The following is a 20,244-nucleotide window of genomic DNA, read 5'->3' on the forward strand; positions in this document are numbered from 1 at the left end:
ATTTTGCCTGCTTTGTTGATGGAGTAGACATCTAAGCCAAATTTATGACGTACTTTGGCGCTACCGTTTTGCCAGTTATCACTGTGACTTTTTGAGAGAAAAAAGTGTCCTGTAGTGGAGTACAAACTGACAGAACCTTTCTAATAAATATAATTAGGCTGAAACTTTCATAAGTCTCATCTTGGTACATTACCCCCTAAATATTCAGGAGGCTTAGTAAATCTGAACATTGTGTAACAATGAATTTGTGGATTAATGGGGAAATTTTTTTTTTTTTTATTTTTTTTATTTTGGCACAAGGCCGCAACATAAAATGTAAAAAAAAAAATGTTCTAAAGAGTTTCCGAATGCATTGTATACAAGAGGATGAAGCCATTGCTGTAGCATATTGTTTTGCCTCTCTCTCAGAAACTTGGGTATTGGAAAGCTAGGTAACAATAGTATGGCCACCATTACAGTGCACATAGAAGCTGCCACTCAGTTCACAGTCCTGAATGGGACAGCTATGGAACGTAACAGTGACATTAAGGGGTTTCGAAACACAGAGTGGCAAACCCTGCAGGAGCTATACCAAACTTTATAAAGATTGGATATACCTGACCCCCAAATTTAGAACACGGGCCCCAATATTTAGATTCCAGATCCCAAAATACAAACCTTAGACCCAAAGTGGAAGCACCTGTGTAGTTCAGAGTCCCAAAATATGCCCCTTTGCAAATCCAACCCTGTGTTTGCAGGACAGTCCCTGGAACAAATGCTTGCTGTGACTGCCCATAAAAGTAGGCACTATCCCAGAAAATTCAGGAGTTTTGACAACTATGCTAATTTGGATAACCACTACCTCTGCAAAGAAAAAAAAAAACATTATAGGTGGCACAACCAATCACATTTTCATGATCGGTGGAGGTCCCAGCGGTTTGAACAGACTATGGATGGAAACGGGCAGACTGGGAACTTAAAGTGGCCCTGGAAAAAATACTAAAAGTGGCCCGTTATGGCCAATCTGTCCCTGGATGGAAACACCTAGAAGTAGTTGCTGCAGGTGAAATTAATTATTACATTGGAGACAGTCAGATGAACGGTATGCATCCTCCTAGTGACTGCAGGAGGCCGCAGACCTCCACTGCTAATGTTTTGTAACAGGAACTTTCCCTTTAAGATCATTGTGGACTTAGTGAGTGTAAGGTGTCATTGCTGCCAGTTTTCAACTCTTTGTCTCCCACACATTAAACCTGTTTCAGACTATGATGCAACTTTGCAACCATATGTTGTTTGTAAAAATGTTTTATAGGTTTCTTGATATTCTCTGTTCTTCATGCCATAGTTATAAATTGTAATTTTCAGCATCAATAAGGACCTAACTATTAATCTTCCCCTTACTAGGGCTCATGCACACGACCATATTTTGCATCTGCGTCTGTCCATATTTTTTGCTAATTGCACACAGACCCATTCCTTTCTTTGGTTCAAAAAAAAGACAGCACACGGATGTCATCAGGGCCAGGATGACAGGTAGGCGTCTGCCTAGGGTGCCACCTCACTACTCGATGGGTGGGGGGCACAATGTGTCAGTAAATAGAAAACTTTCTAATCGTTACTGATGTAACACCCCTTTGGGCATCCCCCGATAGGCAGGGTGTATGGTGGTTCTCACCTCACTATGACCCAGTGCCTCCACCCAAATATTGCTTGGAGCTTTATAGGACAGCAGGAGGGTCTTTCTCTTCCCCCAGGGGCCGACTTGGGAAACCCCTGAACGCAGTACACACTCACCCCAGAAAGGAGTTAACTGATCTACAGATTTATTTGGGAAAGGGTGAACAATGGTAAAGAACATAAATATAATGCAATAAAAGGAACAAAGCACAGATTACAATTCTGTCTAACAAACACCCCTGGTCAGGGAATTGGATATATGTAACAGTAAGCAGTGATGGTAGTCACACACACTCTACTTTGGAAGTTAAAGACAGCATGCACTTCCCAGCTATCTACTCCTAGCACTCAGCTTAATTTACCCTACTATCTAGCAATTAACCTAGTCCGAACGTTGGGTTCTGGTTGCAAAAAACATTGGCGCTCTAATGTTGGTGCACTTACGATTGCCCTGCCTAGGAAGCTAGGATGGCAGTGGAGTGGGGCAAGATCCTCCTGGGATACAGGCTTGGCTGTAGTGGTAATGCAGTAGCTGAGCTTTCCCTTCTTACACTGGAAACACAGGAGCTGCCAGGACTGTGCTGTAGGGTTAATGCAGCAGCTTTCTCTTCTCATACAGGAATCACAGGAGCTGTCAGGACTGTGATGTAATGTCTCCACAGAAGCAGGGCACACTGCTGGCCATGCTGCTGTTCCTTTTCCTTCCTTAGCCTATCACCCTGGTCCCCCTGATATTGGCTGCAAGGAGGAGCAAGTGCTCATGGGATTTGTAGTCCACCTTACCTCAAAAGAATCGGCACTAATGCCTGCTGCTGTGAGCCCCTGTTCGTAATTTTCAGCCACAGCATCCACTAGACCCCCCACTTTCTATGCTGGGGTTACACTCTCCCTCTGGTGAATCACAGCTAGTGTCCAAGGACAAAGTGAAGACTCGCCATCTAAAATGCAACCATGCGTGAAAGCACCTTGACTAACACCTCAATCAGTCACACACACACCTTTTGCAAGCCACATAGGCACAGGTGAGAAATAAGGCCACATGTTAATGAAATATGGGTATATCACTCTGGGAACCTCAGTGGCATGCCCCATTCTATCATAGGTTAGCATCATTACAGTTTACTATGGAAGCATCCTCCTCAACCCCTGGCTCTTGACTTTCAGACTCGGGCTCCATCACAGCTATTTCTTCATCTGGTAGCTCCATCTCCTCTGAATTCTCCCCTGACTATGGACAGGGCGAGCTAAATTCTGGACTGGATTCTTCTGGATAGTCTACATCAGGCATGTCCAAACTGCGGCCCTCCAGCTGTTACAAAACTACAACTCCCAGCATGCCTGGATAGCTTACAGCTATTAGGGCATGCTAGGAGTTGTAGTTTTGCAACAGCTGGAGGGCCGCAGTTTGGACATGCCTGGTCTACATCAAGCAACTGATTCAGACTGTCCTGAACAAAGGGCCTGGGGTTGCTTTCCCATCCATAGTCTAGACCCCATTCATCACTTGAATCACTGTCACTTCTTTCAGGAGCAACAGTTAGGCCTCTTGCACATGACCGTATGTATTTTGCGGTCCGCAAATAACGGATCCTCAAAAAATACGGATGACGTCCATATGCATTCCGTATTTTTCATAACGGAACAGCTGGCCCCTAATAGAATAGTACTATCCTTGTCTGTTATACAGACAATACTAGGACAAGTTTTATATTTTAGCGGAACGGATATACGGAAAGCACATGGAGTACATTCCGTTTTTTTGCTGACCCATTGAAGTGAATGGTTCCACATACGGTCCGCAAAGAAAACGGAACGGACACGGAAAGAAAATACGTCCGTGTCCAAGAGGCCTTAGACTGATCCCTCGGTGGTGGCGACTCCTCCTTGGAGGCCAGGGGGTGGTTGGCTTAGATCCATCTGGTTGTGACTATCGCCATCAGACAGTCTGACCCAAAGGTAACAGGTGATTATGATAGGTTTTGATGGCCCTACCTGCACTCTCCACCTTCACTCCGTATGCTGGAACACCAGGGATCTTTTCTACCACCACATAGGGTTTCAGACGCCACGATCAGCAAGCTTGTGCTTTCCGGAAAGGCCCAACTGTTGAATGAGGGCTCTATTCCCAGGCTGCAAAACCTGCTTTTTGACTCAACATAATACTGGATCTTGTTTCGCTTTCCTGATCGACCAGAAGCCTGGTCAGCCCATCTATAAGCCTCCTTCAATTTTTCTTTTAACTGTGACACATACTTCAGATTTTTCCCAGAAAAATGGTCAGGTGCTACTCCAAAACTAATATCCACTGGTAGTCAAGCTTCCCTCCTGAACATGAGGAAGTAAGGGGAGTACCTCATTTTTGGTGCAATTATAGGCATGAACTAGCTGACTTATGTGCCTGCTCCAGCGTGCTTTTTGCTTTGGGTCTAGAGTGCCCAACATGTTGAGAAGGGTATGGTTGATCCTTTCTGGTTGAGGATCCCCTTGAGGGTGGAAAGGTGTGATTCTAGACTTCTCAATCCCACAGATCTCACATAACTCCTTAACCAGCCGGCTCTCAAAGTCTCTTTCTTGGTCAGTGTGGATGTGGGCTGGCAGTCCATAATGTACAAAGAACATCTCCCACAATGTTTTGGCCACAGTGACTACCATCTGGAGAAGGCTTGGGCATAACCGGTGAATTGGTTAGTGACTACCAATACATTACTGATATTACCCTTGCCAGGCTCAATGGAGAGGAAATCAATGCACACTAGATCTAGTGGGTCCTCACTGGTGATGTTGACAAGAGTGGGCTGATCAATTGAGTCTCTCAACACACCCTGCACAGGACTTAAAATAACCCTCAATGTCTGCTTACATTCTTGGCCAGTAGAATTTGTCTACCACTAGACCAGTCTGCTTCTTAACCCCAATATGCCTGTGATGATCATGTAGAGCCTTCAGGACCATGTCCCTGAAACAAGCGGGATACACCAACTGTCTTCGGATCTCACCATTTCACCGTTTGGTCACCTGATACAGTAGCCAATTCCTCACTTCTTGGAACTCCACTTGGCTGGCAAGCAAGATGTTCTCTTCTGTCTCCAGAGCATTCCTCTCAGGCCCCTTTTTACCAACCAGAGGACCACCTCCACATAAGGATGTTCATGTTGGGCCTTCTCCATTTGGTCTCTGGTTAATTGAGGCAAGCATTCACCTAAGTAAACTGGCAAAACAAGGTTGGAAAGACTTCCACTGAAATCTCTAAGAATCTGACACAGCCATGTTTGGGGATAGTCTTGAATTGATATCAGCGACACATGGCTTTCACTTCAGGGGCTGGGACGTCTATCTGTACCGCCTCTTCATCACAGGGTAGGGGCCAGGGCAGATGGGATAGAGTGTCAGCATCAATGTTGGTGGATCCTGGACGGTACTTCAAGCTGCAAGAGAGGAAAGTCACCAGTGTCTGTAGCATCCAGCTTGGCTGTGGTTCTTACATAGGTCAGGGGATTGCTGTCAGTATGGAATTCAAAATACACCACATAGAGGTAGTGGTGCAGCTTGTCCACTACTGTCTACCTCAACGCTAGGAACTATAGCTCGTGCGCTGGGTAGTTGCGCTCACTGGGAGTCAGCCCTCGACTGACGTAGTAGACTGGTCACAGAAAACCATTGTGTTTCTGATACAGGATGGCTCCGAGCCCCTCAAAGTAAGCATCCACATGCAGCACATATGGCTTTTTGGGGTCTGCATAAGCCAACACCAGGGCCTGTGTTACTCAGGACTTAAGCTTCTCAAATTCCTCATTGCAAGCAGGGATCTTGAACAGACTTTGGTTGTGCTCTTCTAGGGTTTGCCCAAATATGATCAGGTCATCTGTTTGGTCATACTTCCCAGAAGGTCATGTCCCCCATCTCCTTATCCATGCACCTTTCGAAAGTGGCAGGAGCACCCTTAACTCCTTGGGGCATCCTCTGGTACTGGTAGAACCCAATGGGGCAAATAAAAGTGGTCTTCTCTTGATCCTCTTTACTCATGGGTATCTGATAGTAGCCACTCCAGAGATCCAACACAGTAAACCACTGGCTACCCTGTAAGCAATCCAAAGCTTCTTCAATCCTGGGCACCATATATTGGTTAGGGACAGTGTGTTTGTTTAAAGTATGGTAAGCCACACACACAGCCAGATATCTCCAAATCAATGCACACTAGATCTAGTGGGCCCTCACTTGTGATGTTGACAAGAGTGAGCTGATCGATTGGGCAGAGTCTTTCTCAACACAGGACTTGCAGTAACCCTCAATGTCGGCTTACATTCTTGGCCAGTAGAATTTGTCTACCACTAGAACAGTCGGCTTCTCAACCCCAAGATGCCTGAGGTGATCATGCAGAGCCTTCAGGACCATGTCTCTGTGTCCCCGAAATAGTGGGGACGAATGCAAACATGTTCCGTACACTAACACAGTGGTGGCAAGAAGTCGGGGGAGATAATTATTCACACTCTCACCATTCACCCAGCCTGTCTAGCTGCTTATGTGAGAAAGGATGAATGATGAGAAGCCTTTCTGATAAAGATTCCGAAGGCTAACTCTGCAGACATTGAAGATGTCAGGCAGCACCTAAGAGTCCTGTTGGACACTGGGGTTATCATCGAGTCAAACAGCCCATACACTTCTTCCATAGTAATAACTCAGAAAAAGAATGGAGATATCAACAGATTTATTTGGGAAATTATGAACAATGGTGAAATGTATTGGTGAACATAAAGATAATGCAATAAAAGGAACAAAGCACAGATTGCAATTCTGTCTAATAAAAGAACCTGGTGAAGGGGGTGGGCTATCGGTAACAGTAAGCAGTGATGGTGATCCCACACACTCTCCTTCGGAAGATAAAGACAGTATGCACTTTCCAGCTATCTAATTCTAGTTTTCAGCCTACTGTACCCTACTGTCTAGCAATTAACCCAGTCCGAACGTTGGGGCCCGGTTGCAGAAAATGTTGGCATGCTAATGTTGGTGCACTTATAATTGTCCTGCCTGGGAACCAGCTGGGGGCGGCAGCATTCAGAGGCTTTGATGGCAGTGGAGTTTGGGGGAAGATCCTCCTGGGATCCATGCTTGGCTGTAGTGGTAATGCAGCAGCTGAGCTTTCTCTTTGTACACTGGAAACACAAGCTGTCAGGACTGTGCTGTAGGGTTAATACAGCAGCTGAGCTTTATCTTCTCATACAGGAATCACAGGAGCTGTCAGGACTGTGCTTTAATGTCTGCACAGAAGCAGGGCACACTTCTGTCTGTGGAGATCATAGTTTCTCTATCTGCTGGCCATGCTGCTGTCTCTAAGGTGGCAGCTGTTCCCTTTCCTTCCTTAGTCTTTCCCCCGGTCCCTTTGCTATTGGCTGCAGGGAGGAGCAAGTACTCATGGGATTTGTAGTCCACTTCACCTCAGAAAAATCAGCACTAATGCCCACTGCTGTGAGTCCCTGCTTGTAATTGACAGCCACAGCATCCACTAGCCCCACTGCTTTCTCTGCAGGGTTTACACCAATAATTCTAACATTGTGGAAGCGCTCATTAATAGAGATGGCCAGTTCGAAGTGTTCGCTCTGCATTTCATTTCAGACCGACTCGCGCACAGGTACACGTAAGGACTTACCTGTGCCTCGCTGGACTTGTCAGCTAAGATGGCAGATTGCATGTGTTCGCGAGCGAACACTGCGAACTGGCCATCACTGCTCATTAATACATTGCAGCTGCGAGCCAGGGAGCCCTGAGTGTGGGTCACTCACCTCTCTCTGCTCTTCTTGCGGCAGGTGTCCTGACTTCGTACAGAGTCAGGTCAGACGTACACATGCCCTCTCACCTGACACTGTGCAGATGTCAGGTCACAGTACAGAGCAGCATGAAAAGTCAAGCTGCTGAGTGGAGGCGTGGCGATCTCCAAGCAGTCATGCACACCTGACAAGTTAGTCTGCCCTGGAGGCTGGTTTTAAAGTCAGTATAAAACTGAGTCTGCTTATATAGCACCTACCAGTAGCCATTAGGCTCCAGGAGAAGTATATAGTGGGCTCAGCATGCATGTTGGTACTTGCATCCCTGAATCCGATAAAAGCTGTAATGGCACCGGACGGGGTTAAAAGCAGAGTGTGCCTGGCGTGCATGCTGTGCCTGCGCTCCCTGGACTTTGTGTGGCTATCATGGCCCATAACAGGTAGGAACTAGTGTTAGGGACCACTCATGAAGGCGACCTTGACGTGGTGAGTGGCTTATTACGCTTTGGCCAAAATGTATACCAATGCCTCATTCAACATCCAGCATAGAGGCAGGGCAGAGTGCTGGTTGCAGAGCGTGATTGCATTTGTGTTTTTGCGTTTATATCTGTATTTCGCCATAGCAATGTGCACCTGCATACGGTTGTGCGGGATGAATCCCCCATATTTTTTCTGAGTGGAGGATCTGTCTGGAGCTGGAGAGGTCAGTTTTATTTTATTTTTTTGTCTGATCTGGGGTCTGCAGGGATCTGAGGGAGGCCTCAATAAATACTTCTCCTGCCCTCTGGTGGTACTGCGCAGGCCTGATATGATTTATGTGGCCAAATGAATTTATTTTCTGATCTGAGATCCTCTATAAAGGAAATGTTGGGGGTTATAGGGAGCCACATTACACCAGATTTATAGGCTTCTTAAAAGGTTGCAATAAAAGCTTCCATAGTATTATGGTGGTGGTGGGGAGGAAGGGGGGGGGGATCAGTGGAATAAAAGAAATGGATTAACATCTCTAGACAAAATTATTTGTAAGAAGGTGGTAAATTGATCAAACAATTTACATCAAGGCAGGAAATATAGAGTTAATTCCCCCAATCCACCAATATATTCAAAGAAGACCCCTAAATGTCCCAAAACGACATATAATTTACTTGGCATAAATGATAAAATCAACCCAGATAAACATTCTGTTACAGAGAGGCTTGGACTGGCCTACAGGGGTACAGGTGAATCCCCCGGTCGGCCCCTAGTCTCCCATTCCCTGCACAAGTGGCACATAACACAGTAGACTTACTGCATATATTCAATGTACAGCGCCTCAACCAGCCTATGTTCATATAAAACACTTGATAGATTATTAAAGAAACTCCCCAGTTTATTATTATAGACACGATCAGAGGTGAGATGACTTCTAGGTATAGAGGAATGCTAGCCAGTGTCCTCTTCTCCCCAGGACCTACCTTCTCAAAGGTGCTGCAGGGACCCCCATATTCAATCATCTGGTAGCATCTTGCTGCTGTGTGTACAGGTTATATTTAAATGTATCTGTATGGTGGGTCCCCAAAATAAATTCTACTGGTGGACCCTAGGCACCCCAGTCCGACACTGAATATCACCTTCATATAAGCCCTGGCATAAACATGTTTTATGTAACCATAATACGAAGCTAGCAGAGTGAATAATGCAGGGAATGTGTTATTAGGCACTGTCATAGTCACAAAGCACCTGCACAACCAAGCTTGCATATTCTGTATATTCTACTGTATATATTACTTCCTAGCCGGACTGGAGAAGCTGTCCTTCTCCAGCTTCAGGGACAGGCGCCCTCTAGCTGATCCACCGTGTGCTGCATCCCGGCCAGCCGCTCCTGAAGCAGCCCCCTCTTCCTGCTCTCAGTGGTTTTCTCATGCCGGCAGTATCACATTGGGTACTACTACCGCTCGGATCGTCTTAAAGACAGGGGGGGCGGGGCAGGCAGGGAGAGCTGACCCACCCAATCCAAGCAGGCTTTGTATGCAGTGTGCACAGAAAATACCGGTACATCGCTTGCTGTGATTGGCTGGTTGTTGTATACTGGGTTGGATTGGCGATTCTGAGGGAAGGCAGGGGGAAGCAGGAGCACTTCAGCAAATTCTTCTAATGTTGGAACGGCGGATCTCTAAAGAAGTTTGGTGTGCATCTTATCTGTGGTGATAAAACAGAGTCTGTCTGGGGAGCAGATACATGTGGTGGTGAATACAGTACAGCACCAGTATCTGTACCGGTTCATACAGTACAGCACCAGTATCTGCATCGGTTCATACAGTACAGCACCAGTACATACAGTACAGTATACAAATGGCTAACAGTCAAGACCCCATCATGGCTCTACCAGCAAGAAGAAAGAAATATGAAGCCAGTTTCAAACTTAAAGTTGTAAACGTTGCCATGGAACATAATAACTGCGCTGCTGCAAGACAATATGGAGTAACAGAAAAAATAGTTTGGGACTGGAAAGCAAATGAAAAAGCATTAAAGAGTATGCCAAGGGGTAAGTGTGCATTAAGGAGAGGCACCCCACATTGGCCAGAACTCGAAAAACATGTAGCAGACATGGTAAATGAGCATTGCCAAAACGGTTATGTAGTGACACAAAATAAAATACGTTTGTTTGCACTTCAGTGGCCAAATCTACCCCAGATCACAGCAACAGATTTAGGGCCACTGCATCCTGGTGTACTAGATTCTTGGAAAGGCATAGTATGGTACTGAGGCAAAAGACGAAAACTGCACAACAATTACCTGCAGATCTTGATGCCAAAGTAAATAGCGTTGGAAGAGGGGTAGTCTTATACGGCGAGTATAGCCCAAACCCTATATTTTCACTGGAAAAGTTGGGGGTCGTCTTATACGCCCAGTCGTCTTATACACCGGAAAATACGGTAATAAAGACATGTAACTGAATAACTTATTTACAGAGCCTACGGCAATTTTGCAAATATAACGTGTCACTTTATGTGGTAATAACTTTGGAATGCATTTACTTATCCAAGCGATTCTGAGATTGCTTTCTTGTGACACACTGTATGTCATGTTAGTGGTAAATGTGAGTCGATATATTTTACTTTCATTTATTTAAAGAAATCCAAAAGTTATAGAAATTGGGAAAAATTTTCATTTCTAAATTTGATTTTCCCTTCTTTTAAGGGCTTGTCAATGGCCATTCTAAGCTGAATATCCCAGGACTCGTCAGATTGCAAATGTTACACAGTTTAGATCTGTCAGTGGTCAGCTTGAGAAACCAGTTGGGAATCCCTGGTTCCGTTGTCTCAGCCCTTACGAACTATGGGGGTCATTTATTGAGATCAGTGTTTTAGACGCCGGTCTTAATATCCCCTATATCTGACGGTGGATCTGCCAAAGTTACGAAGAGGCGCCGGCCTCTACATAACTTTGGCGCATCCCGCGCCAGGTCTAAATGTAAGACAGCTTCCTTACATGCGTAGAAAATGATGAATGAGACGGGCCTGGCGGCCTGTCCCCTTCTCCGCCACTCCCACTTTTTTAGACCTGGAGTGAGCGAGGAAAAGTTGCAGATTGTGGCGCAAAGGGCCTTCGCACGGCAATCAGCGTCACAAATACACCTAATTTAGGCCTCATGCAGACGACCGTTTTTCGGGTCCACATCCGAGACGCAGTTTTTGCGGCTTGGGTGCAGACCCATTCACTTCAATGGGGCCGCAAAAGATGTGGACAGCACTCCATGTGCTGTCCGAAACCGTTGCTCCGTTCCAATGCCCCGCCCAAAAAATATAGCATGTCCTATTCTTGTCCGTTTTGCGGACAAGAATAGGCACGTCAACAATGGGCCGTTCCATTCCACAAATTGCGGAAGACACGCGGGCGGCTTCAGTTTTTTGCGGATCTGCAAAAAACGGCACGGTCATGTGCATGTAGCCTTAGGCGTATTTCTGTTTCATAAATGACCCCCTATGTTACTATTGGTGAACTCACTAAAAGAGTTCAAGTGGGGTCTGGATGTACTTATGGAGCGGAATGAAATTACAGGTTATAGTTATTAGATGTCATTTTTCACAGCTTCTTTGGAAAGTGAAAGGTGGAATCTGATCGGTTGCTATGGGCAACTAAGCCAGTTCTACTTTACACCAGTTTGATAAATGACCCCATATGTTACTATATACATGACCATATCTATTTTGTGGTCCGCAAATTGTCGATCCACAAAATATGGATCCTGCCTGTGTGCATGCCACCATTTCTTACTGTAGAAATGTCTTTTGTCCGCAAACCTGACAAGAATAGGTCATGTCCTATCTTTTTTGTGGGTCTGCGGAACAGACATACGGAGCGGACAGCTCACGGTGTACTGTCCACAACTTTTGTAGCTGCTTTGAAATGAATGGGTCTCCTCCTGAAAAATGCAGATCGGATGTGAACCGAACATATGGTCCTGTGTATGGGGCCTAAGACAGGTAGTGACACCTAAAAAAAAATATTATTAACATTCACCATATGTCTACTATATGTTGGCATCTTTTTGTAAATGTAAATTTTTTTTTTTTAGGATGTTTCACAGCATTTTAGAAGCAATTTTTAAAATTTTGAAGAAAATGTCCAAAACTGACTTTTTTAAAGGGGTTGTCTGAGTTTTTTTGTTCTTTGTATGTTTCCAACTAGGCAAATGTAAGGGTCACATGACCTGTGATGTCAGCTTCTCTGATGATGTTTTGTGCACAAGCCTGAGAAAGCAGATATGTGTCTGTACAGGTCACTGTGCTGGCCACGCCTCCTGCACTGGCTGAGCTGCTTCTGTCTGCCCTGTGTCTCCCTCCCTCTGGATACTTCAGGAAATATTAACCCCTTCAGCAGCAGAGAGGGCTGCAGGCACTGAAGAGACACAGGACACAGAGCTGACAGACTGGAGGAGTTCTGCAGAACATTGCACACGAAGAGGTAGTGGGAAGATCCTGTGTGTATCAGCAGTGTCATTGTACAGGTGGGACATGTAGTCCTACACATACAACATGCTGCAGAGTCTCCCAGCAGTCAGACATGTCACTCAGGGCAGCTCTTGTATTCACTCCCTTTGCAGAGTAGAGGGAGGGGCACAAATATTCATGAGGAAAACCTCACCTGCAGTTAAACAATGGGCCAGAAGAGAACTAGGGAAATGAGGAAATATAATATAATTTTTTTTTTGCCTAAAACTTGCTTAGCTTATGTATATATTGTTGACCATCAGATTTAGGGCTCATGCACACGAACGTATTTTCTTTCTGCTTCTGTTCAGTTTTTTTTGCGGACTGTATGCGGAACCATTCACTTCAATGGGGCTGTAGAAAATACTGGTTACTCCGTGTGCAAATCACGGTCCGAGGCCCCATTCAAGTCAATGGGTCCGCAAAAAATGCGGAACGCACATGGAACCCATCCGTATGTCATCCATATTGCTATGCCCAGCCCATATTGCTCATGTGTTTGGTGATTAATAAGTTACTGTTTCCATTTCCGATCCGCAAAAAACGGATCAAATACGGAAGCCATACGGATATGTTTTGTGGAATAACAGAACGGAAGATGACTTAAATCAGAGAGAAAAAAAACCTCAGATACGGACAAATGGATCCGTGAAAAATAGACCGCAAAACAACAACGGTCGTGTGCATGAGCCCTTACAGTGCTATATTCTTTTTTCATAACTTGGACAACCCCCTAAGGGTCCATTCACACGCCTGTTTTGGTGTTCCGCATCCGTTCGGATTAAAAACGGAACGTTATGCGGATCCATTCATTTTCAATGGAATCAGCAAATAATCGGACTGCACACATGGTGCTCTCCGATTCCGTGATTCCGTTCCGTTCCGTGGGTTCCGTTTATTCGGATACAGGAAAAAAATATACCCTGTCCTACTATTTGTCCGATTTTGCGTTCCGTCATGCCATTCTAGTCAATGGATCCGTCAAAAATGCGGAAGACATGCTAAAAGCATCCTCATGTCATCCAGATTTTCGGATCCGCAAAAAACAGGAACGTTTTTCTGGAAAGGTTAAAATACTGACGTGTGAATGGACCCTTAATGACCAATTCTATTCTGAAATCACTTTGATGGGCTTACATAACATAAACCACCTATTTAGAAACTACACCCCTTAAATTATTCAAAACAGAATTTAGAAACTTTGTTAACCAGGGCGTTGCTATGTTAAAGCATTCGGTGCCTGGGACCCTGATGTTTTGTCCCAGGCCCTGAATGTGCTGCCTGCCAGATAGATCCAACTGTATTACCATCCTCAGGACGGCAATACAATTAAGGCCTCATGCACACGACCGTTGTGTGCATCCGTGGCCGTTGTGCCGTTAGACGTTTTTTTCTGCGGCTCCATTGACTTTCAATGGGGCCGTTGAAAACTCGGCTTGTGCACCGTTTTTACACCGCGCCCGTGACCCGTGTTTCGAGGCCGTGAAAAAAATATAACCTGTCCTATTTTTTTCACGGCCAACGGTTCACGGCCCCATTCAAGTCAATGGGGCCGTGAAAAACGCGTTTGCACACCCGTTTGTCATCCGCGGCCGCGCCCGTGTCCGCGCCCGTTTTATTTCATACTTCTGACATGGTCAAATTGTCTGCCAAAACTTGTGCCAATAAATTCTTAAAAAAATAGATACAGGAAGTATATGGTCACAGGATATGGTAATTTCGAGCCTCCTGTGCAGACAAGCTGGTGTGTGGTGAGGCAGCCATTTTTCAAGTTTTCAGCAGCCACCATGCCAAGGTGTAATGTTGAAAAATTGATAACCCTGGTCCAGGAGAGGCCCGAACTTTGGGACATCCGGGCCAACTCGTATTGCGACCGGGTTAAAAAGGAGGCCTCATGGGAACAAGTGGCCCGGAGCCTACGCAAGCATGAATGGGCCAAAGCGGATAGCCGAGGTCGTGCTGAATTAGGTAAGTGATAGCAATGTAGATGTGCTGTCATTTTCCTCTGTGTGGGCCAAATATGTAGTTTGTAATTTCCAGAGGGCACCATAGTGTTTTCTTTGTTGTACCGCCTCATTTATCCGAAAGCCCTGTACCTGGCTTATTATAGAGACGTGTATTAAATTCCATTTCCATATTTAAATGGCTGTCCTGCCCTTTGCGACAGCTTTCAGTACTCATGTATAATAACGTCTGGCTATTTTTTACCTTGAAATTGCGCATCTTACAGTTGTCTCCTTCACATATTGTAACGTTTATTAGTCCTAATAGCTTGCATCCACACACCTGCTGGACTGTATCATGTGCTTTTCCCTTTTTTATTTTTTATTTTTTTTTGGAAAAAATGTAGTTTTTCAAAAAAAAATGTAGATCTCACAATTGTCTTTCATTTCATTTTTAAACAGTCAAGCAAACCAAAACAAGATGGGCGAGTTGCCGGGACCAATTCCGGCGAGAGGTTAGCAACAAAGGCCGGAGTGGGGAGGGAACCTCCAAAAAACGGGCCTACATATACACTGTCCAGCTGCAGTTCTTAAGGCCAGTAATGGATTTGAGGCCGTAAGTAGTTTTCTGTTTTTACTATGAATGTATTGAAAGGGCACACTTTCGGTAGTATGTAGACGGGTAAAACTGAACCAGAATTTAAAGGATCCAGTTGTGTTCTTGTATTGTTGATCTATACTTTCTCTAGTGCAGCCATGTCATAACTGACTCCATCCAGCTGTATAACAACGCAAACTCGCAGCATAGCTGACTAGCTGTAAACTTACCAGTCCGGTTGGGAGTTGTAGTTGTGCATCAGCTGGTGGCCAACAGTTTGTACATGCCTGGTGTTGTTTGTCTACATTATTTTTGGGGTGTGGTTAATCCAGGGCCCACCGCTTATGATCTGTTTGATGAAACGACACGTGTAGTGTGCAGATTGCGCCTCCCCTCTCTGTTTTTTTGGTGTACAATACATTTATTGTCCGTCTAGGGACTAAGATGTTTGCAATATGAACAAGAAATAAGAGAAGGCAGATGACACGTGCACACTGCACGCTTTATTTCCTCATACAGTAGATCATCTAGTTTGCCCGCAAGAAGTCACACACCAATTGATTGGTTTGAACCTATTTCAAGGATTGGTTTCCTATTTACCCTAGCTTGCAAAAAGCCTCCTCTTGGAATAGGAGGGCCGAATATGTATTTCATATTTTGGTTTTGGGACAATGCGACTTTGGTTTAATACAGACCGATTCCCTTACTTTGGTATGTATTTGAAAATGGAACTCCTTAGGTATTGGTATTGTCATTTATATTGCTTAAATGGTACTGAACCAAAGCCAACATTGATTCCTTTCTGAAACCAATGAAAATCTCAAAAATCCGGATCCATAGAAAATGGATTATAATGATGTTCCAACTACGGTTGACCAGCAGGATTAAAAGTAATACTCTCACCATGGTCAATTGAGGGCTGGTACATGTACATTCTTAGTAAATGATCGTATACTCGAATCTATTTTCCGCTTGATACTTTGGATGGTGGTAGCGGGTCACATCCTGACGAGATGCCGTTGGCACTGGTTTCGGCCCTTGAATGTTGAATCCTCTTCTGTTGTTGGACAGCTCCAAACGGCCAACAATGTTTGCCATTTTCAGTAACATTATGCCTTTACAAGACTTCTGCTAGCGTTACATGTAAAATGACTATTTTTCTCGATTTTGCACTGTTCACCTCTAAGCTAGTAGTGAGTAATTAAAATCAAATGTCTGATCTATGCTACCACTCTGTATCTAATTTGGAGACACACGCCAGATTCTAACTAATATATAGTCTGTGTATTTATAAATGTAATCCAGGCCAAAATGTAATGTACTTTTTTTTGAAATTCCATTTCAGAACTGTGGACAGTCTGGATCCCTCGGCTGATTCGGAGACGTCTGGGAGTGAGACCCCTGCGGTTTTCTCCCCCGCCACAAGTCCTGCTCCCACGCCGGCTGAGGACCCCGAGGACTCCACCCAGAGCCAAGCCCCCCAACCACTATCCAGTCCACCGCGGATTGTTCAACCCCAGCCCAGACATCGCCGCCGTGTCCCTCCCTCTTCCTCTGTGCCAGAGAGTCGGGAAGTAATTGATGCCCGAGTCATCGATTTTCTGGCCCAGAGGAGGAGTGATGGCAAGGAGGAGAAAATGTTGAGGGGACTGGGGCCGCTACTGCAGCAGGTCCCTGCGAATGAGCAGCCAGACTGCATGGCTTGCTTAAACATGGTCATAAAAATGTTTACTTGCCCCAACCATGGAGACCTCATTGGGCCATTGCATGCATTGAAACTCCAGGTTGAAAATGCAGGCCAGCAGCCAAATCCTGCGCCATATTCATTCCCACCCCAACCCACCCAAGGCCCTTCTTATGCCCCCCCCCTTCCCCAGTACCTTCCACCTCAGGGGCCTATTCATCTGGGGGCCAGCCCCTTTACCAGCCCCAATTACCAACTGGTGCCCCAACACAGGCCCAGGTTAGGCCACGGTCCACATTTGCACCGGGCTCATTCACGCGGGACCTTCTTGATTTGTAATTTGGGAGGGTTGTTTTATATTAAGCACTTTATTTTTATGTTATTTGTGTGTTGTAAGATTATTTTCATTGCCAGTGTTTTGGGTGACCCCTTATTTTGACTAAAGTTTGGTTTGGGTCCCAAAAAATTTGACTATTGTTTTATTTGCACACTACACACAACATGTACATTTTAAAATGCATTCTAAAACAAAAGCTACACACACTGTATCTCAGAAAGCCACACTTTATTTGGACGATAAAGATCTTTATTTAGGGTTCCTGTGCAGATGAGGTATTAGAAAACTTTTTGGACCATAAGAGCAAAATATCAAGATGTTTCTGAAAAATTCCATTTAAACAGAAACATCAATAATATTTAGTTTGATGTATGTTTAAATATGTGATGTCCAAAAAATCTCAGCCCGCAAGCCCACGTCAAGGGTCCTCATTATCTTGCGAGTCCCTACACTCAACTAACACAATCATTTTTAGTAATTTAGCTAGAAAAAAATAAAAACTAAAGAGCCCAGAAGATTTCAAAAACTGCCACGAATAGCGTCCCTCTGCCATGGCAAAGACCCCTCTGGGCTGATAAAGTAGTCTGCAAAGAGTTCCCGAACTGCAATGCCTGCAGTCCCAGGTCGTCTATGCAGGGTCCTTTCCAAACCCAAATCTGATGACGTAGGAAGATCTTCCATGTCAAGAGAAGAGGAAGCCTCGTGAATCCTGGTGAAGTTGTGTAGAACAACACAAGCTTGAATCACCAGGGTAGCATTCTCCGGATCCATCTGTATGGATGACAGAAACACCCTCCACTTGCTAGAGAGTATCCCGAAAGCGCACTCCACATACCGACGGGCACGAGTCAACCGGTAGTTGAAGATACGCCTCCTGACATCCAAACCACGCTTTGGGAAGGGCCGCATAACATGTGGAGTCAATGCAAACCCTTCATCCGCCACGATGACAAACGGAGCCGGCGGACCTGCATATCCGGGCAGTCTTCTGGACTCGGGCAGGGCAAGCTGGTTGGCACGAAGCCGCTCACCCATTCTAGAAGCACTAAAGATGCGAGCATCCGCAGTGCTTCCATAGGACCCGATATCTACCATTATAAACCGGTAATGACTGTCAGCAACAGCCATCAGCACTACCGAGAAAAACTGTTTATAATTGAAGAAACGGCTCCCTGAGTGTGGCGGCTTCTTCACACGGATGTGCTTGCCATCCATTGCCCCGATGCAGTTTGAGAACTGCGCAGAATTTTGGAAGCCCTCAGCGATCCGAAGCCAATCGTCCACCTTGGGCTGTGGCATCACCGTCTCTCGGATTTGCTGCCAGATGACATGGCAAGTGTGCCGTACAATTCTCGAGATCGTTGAGGTCCCTAAAAGAAACTCAAAATGCAGGGATGCAAAAGAGTTCCCAGTGGCAAGGAATCTGTAGGAAAAAGGGGAAAAAAAAAAAAACCAGTCATCAACAAATCGCAGGTAAGAACAGATTCAGGATTCTAGTATAATGCTGTATACACTCCACGATTGAAAACACCATATGTCTAGTGGTGGGGAACCTATGGGACGGGTGCCATAGTCGGCACTCAAGGCCCTGTGTGTGGGCAGTACTACCACAACTAAGTGACAACAACTATGTTTAGACCCTTTTTAATGCAGTAAATGCTGTGCAAGTGCACAATTATGTGAACATTATGCATGATGAGGACGATAGCTGGAAATCTCGTGGGTTGCCAGCAGCACAATCATCCCAAATAGGGTCCAGACCGGTACATCGACTTGGACCAAGGTGGTGCACGCAGAGAGAGATCCTGACAGAGGGACCAATTTCATTCAAACACTATCAAAAACCACGGCACTCGACAGTATAGGATGAAAATTGTTGACAGATTAATAACTCTGAAAGGAAGGTTATAGCTGCTGAATGACGGCGGACTGAGTGTATTAAACACCATTTTTAGCAAACGCCTGGCGAGTGCAGTGTATTTTTGGAGTGTCTGGAGGACGATAGCTGAACACAAGTTTTGAACTGTATCCAAATGGTAAAAAAAACACCAAAAATGTTAGGTCATGTAACAGGGATTAATGTGTAAAGAAACAAACCATTAAACTCCCCCCCCCCCCCCCCCCAAAAGAAAAAAAGGGCAAAGAAATGCTACTTCAGCAAACAGTAGCACATGTCTCACAGCAGCCATTTTGGAGCACATGTTACTCCTAACACAAGCAGTGCACATTTCTGGTGAAACTTAACAAGTACTATACTGCTTACCTCAACGTGACGATGAGCCTTTCCTCAGGAGTAATGCTGCGCCTCATATTGGTGTCCATAAAGGTAAGGACAGTACGTAGAGACGACAGCAATCGGTCAAAGGTACCCACTGACATCCGACAGAAGGAAAAGAACTTCTCCGGATGGCGGCGAAGATCTTGGTATAGCGTATGGAAGTGTCCTTTCCGGTGCCGTTGGGAAACAATCGGATGGACCCAAAATCGTCGCCTTCTCCTCGGTTCCTCATTCACCAAAGGAGTGCGCTGTCCCCAACGCCGAGAAACCAGCCAATGCAGCAAGACCTCGTCCTCAGAATCAGACATGGTGATACAGCAAAGAGAGCAGCCAAATAACCTCTGTACTCTGGAAAGACTACAGAAAATGGCCACAAATGCATACTCAGGTGCCCCTGATTTATACCAGTATCCTGGGTGGAGATATTAAAATGACATTTTTTTTACCATTCCTAGATTTCTGACGGTCCGCAAAAAAAACGGGAACACGGACACACGGAAGCACAACGGAAGCAAAAACGGCCACGGATCACGGAACAACGGAACCACGTTTTGCGGGCCGAGAAAAAAAACTGTCGTGTGCATGAGGCCTAAATCTAATGTTGGGAGTTGTAGTTATTTGAAGGGATTCTGTCACCTGGATTTTGCCTATAGAGCTGCGGACTTGTGCTGCTAGATCGCCGCTAGCACATCCGCATAGCTGTGAGTGCTTTTATTTAGGCAAAAAAACTATTTTATATACAGGTCCTTCTCGAAAAATTTGCATATTGTGATAAAGTTCATTATTTTCTGTAATGTACTGATAAACATTAGACTTTCATATATTTTAGATTCATTACACACCAACTGAAGTAGTTCAAGCCTTTTATTGTTTTAATATTGATGATTTGGGCATACAGCTCATGAAAACCCAAATTTCCTATCTCAAAAAATTAGCATATTTCATCCGACCAATAAAAGAAAAGTGTTTTTAATACAAAAAAAGTCAACCTTCAAATAATTATGTTCAGTTATGCA

General features: G+C 45.1%; 1 protein-coding gene across 1 annotated transcript; it reads left to right on the forward strand.

Moving 5' to 3' along the window:
• The first annotated feature begins 13,991 nt into the window (after nt 1–13,991).
• Nucleotides 13,992–17,056, forward strand: LOC122925795. The gene is made up of 4 exons (XM_044277149.1): nt 13,992–14,356; nt 14,794–14,947; nt 16,275–16,892; nt 17,011–17,056. The coding sequence occupies exons 1-4, from the start codon at nt 14,086–14,088 to the stop codon at nt 17,054–17,056; spliced, it is 1,089 nt and encodes a 362-aa protein (XP_044133084.1). The 5' UTR covers nt 13,992–14,085.
• The last annotated feature ends 3,188 nt before the right edge of the window (nt 17,057–20,244 follow it).

Source organism: Bufo gargarizans, chromosome 2 (assembly GCF_014858855.1).
Source record: "Bufo gargarizans isolate SCDJY-AF-19 chromosome 2, ASM1485885v1, whole genome shotgun sequence".
Classification (NCBI taxonomy): domain Eukaryota; kingdom Metazoa; phylum Chordata; class Amphibia; order Anura; family Bufonidae; genus Bufo; species Bufo gargarizans.

Coding starts and splice junctions, on each gene's coding strand:
- LOC122925795 (XM_044277149.1), top strand. CDS start 14,086: ATGGTCACAGGATATGGTAATTTCGAGCCTCCTGTGCAGACAAGCTGG. Junction 14,357..14,793: donor CCGAGGTCGTGCTGAATTAG/GTAAGTGATAGC, acceptor ATTTTTAAACAG/TCAAGCAAACCAAAACAAGA. Junction 16,893..17,010: donor GTGCCCCAACACAGGCCCAG/GTTAGGCCACGG, acceptor GTGTGTTGTAAG/ATTATTTTCATTGCCAGTGT.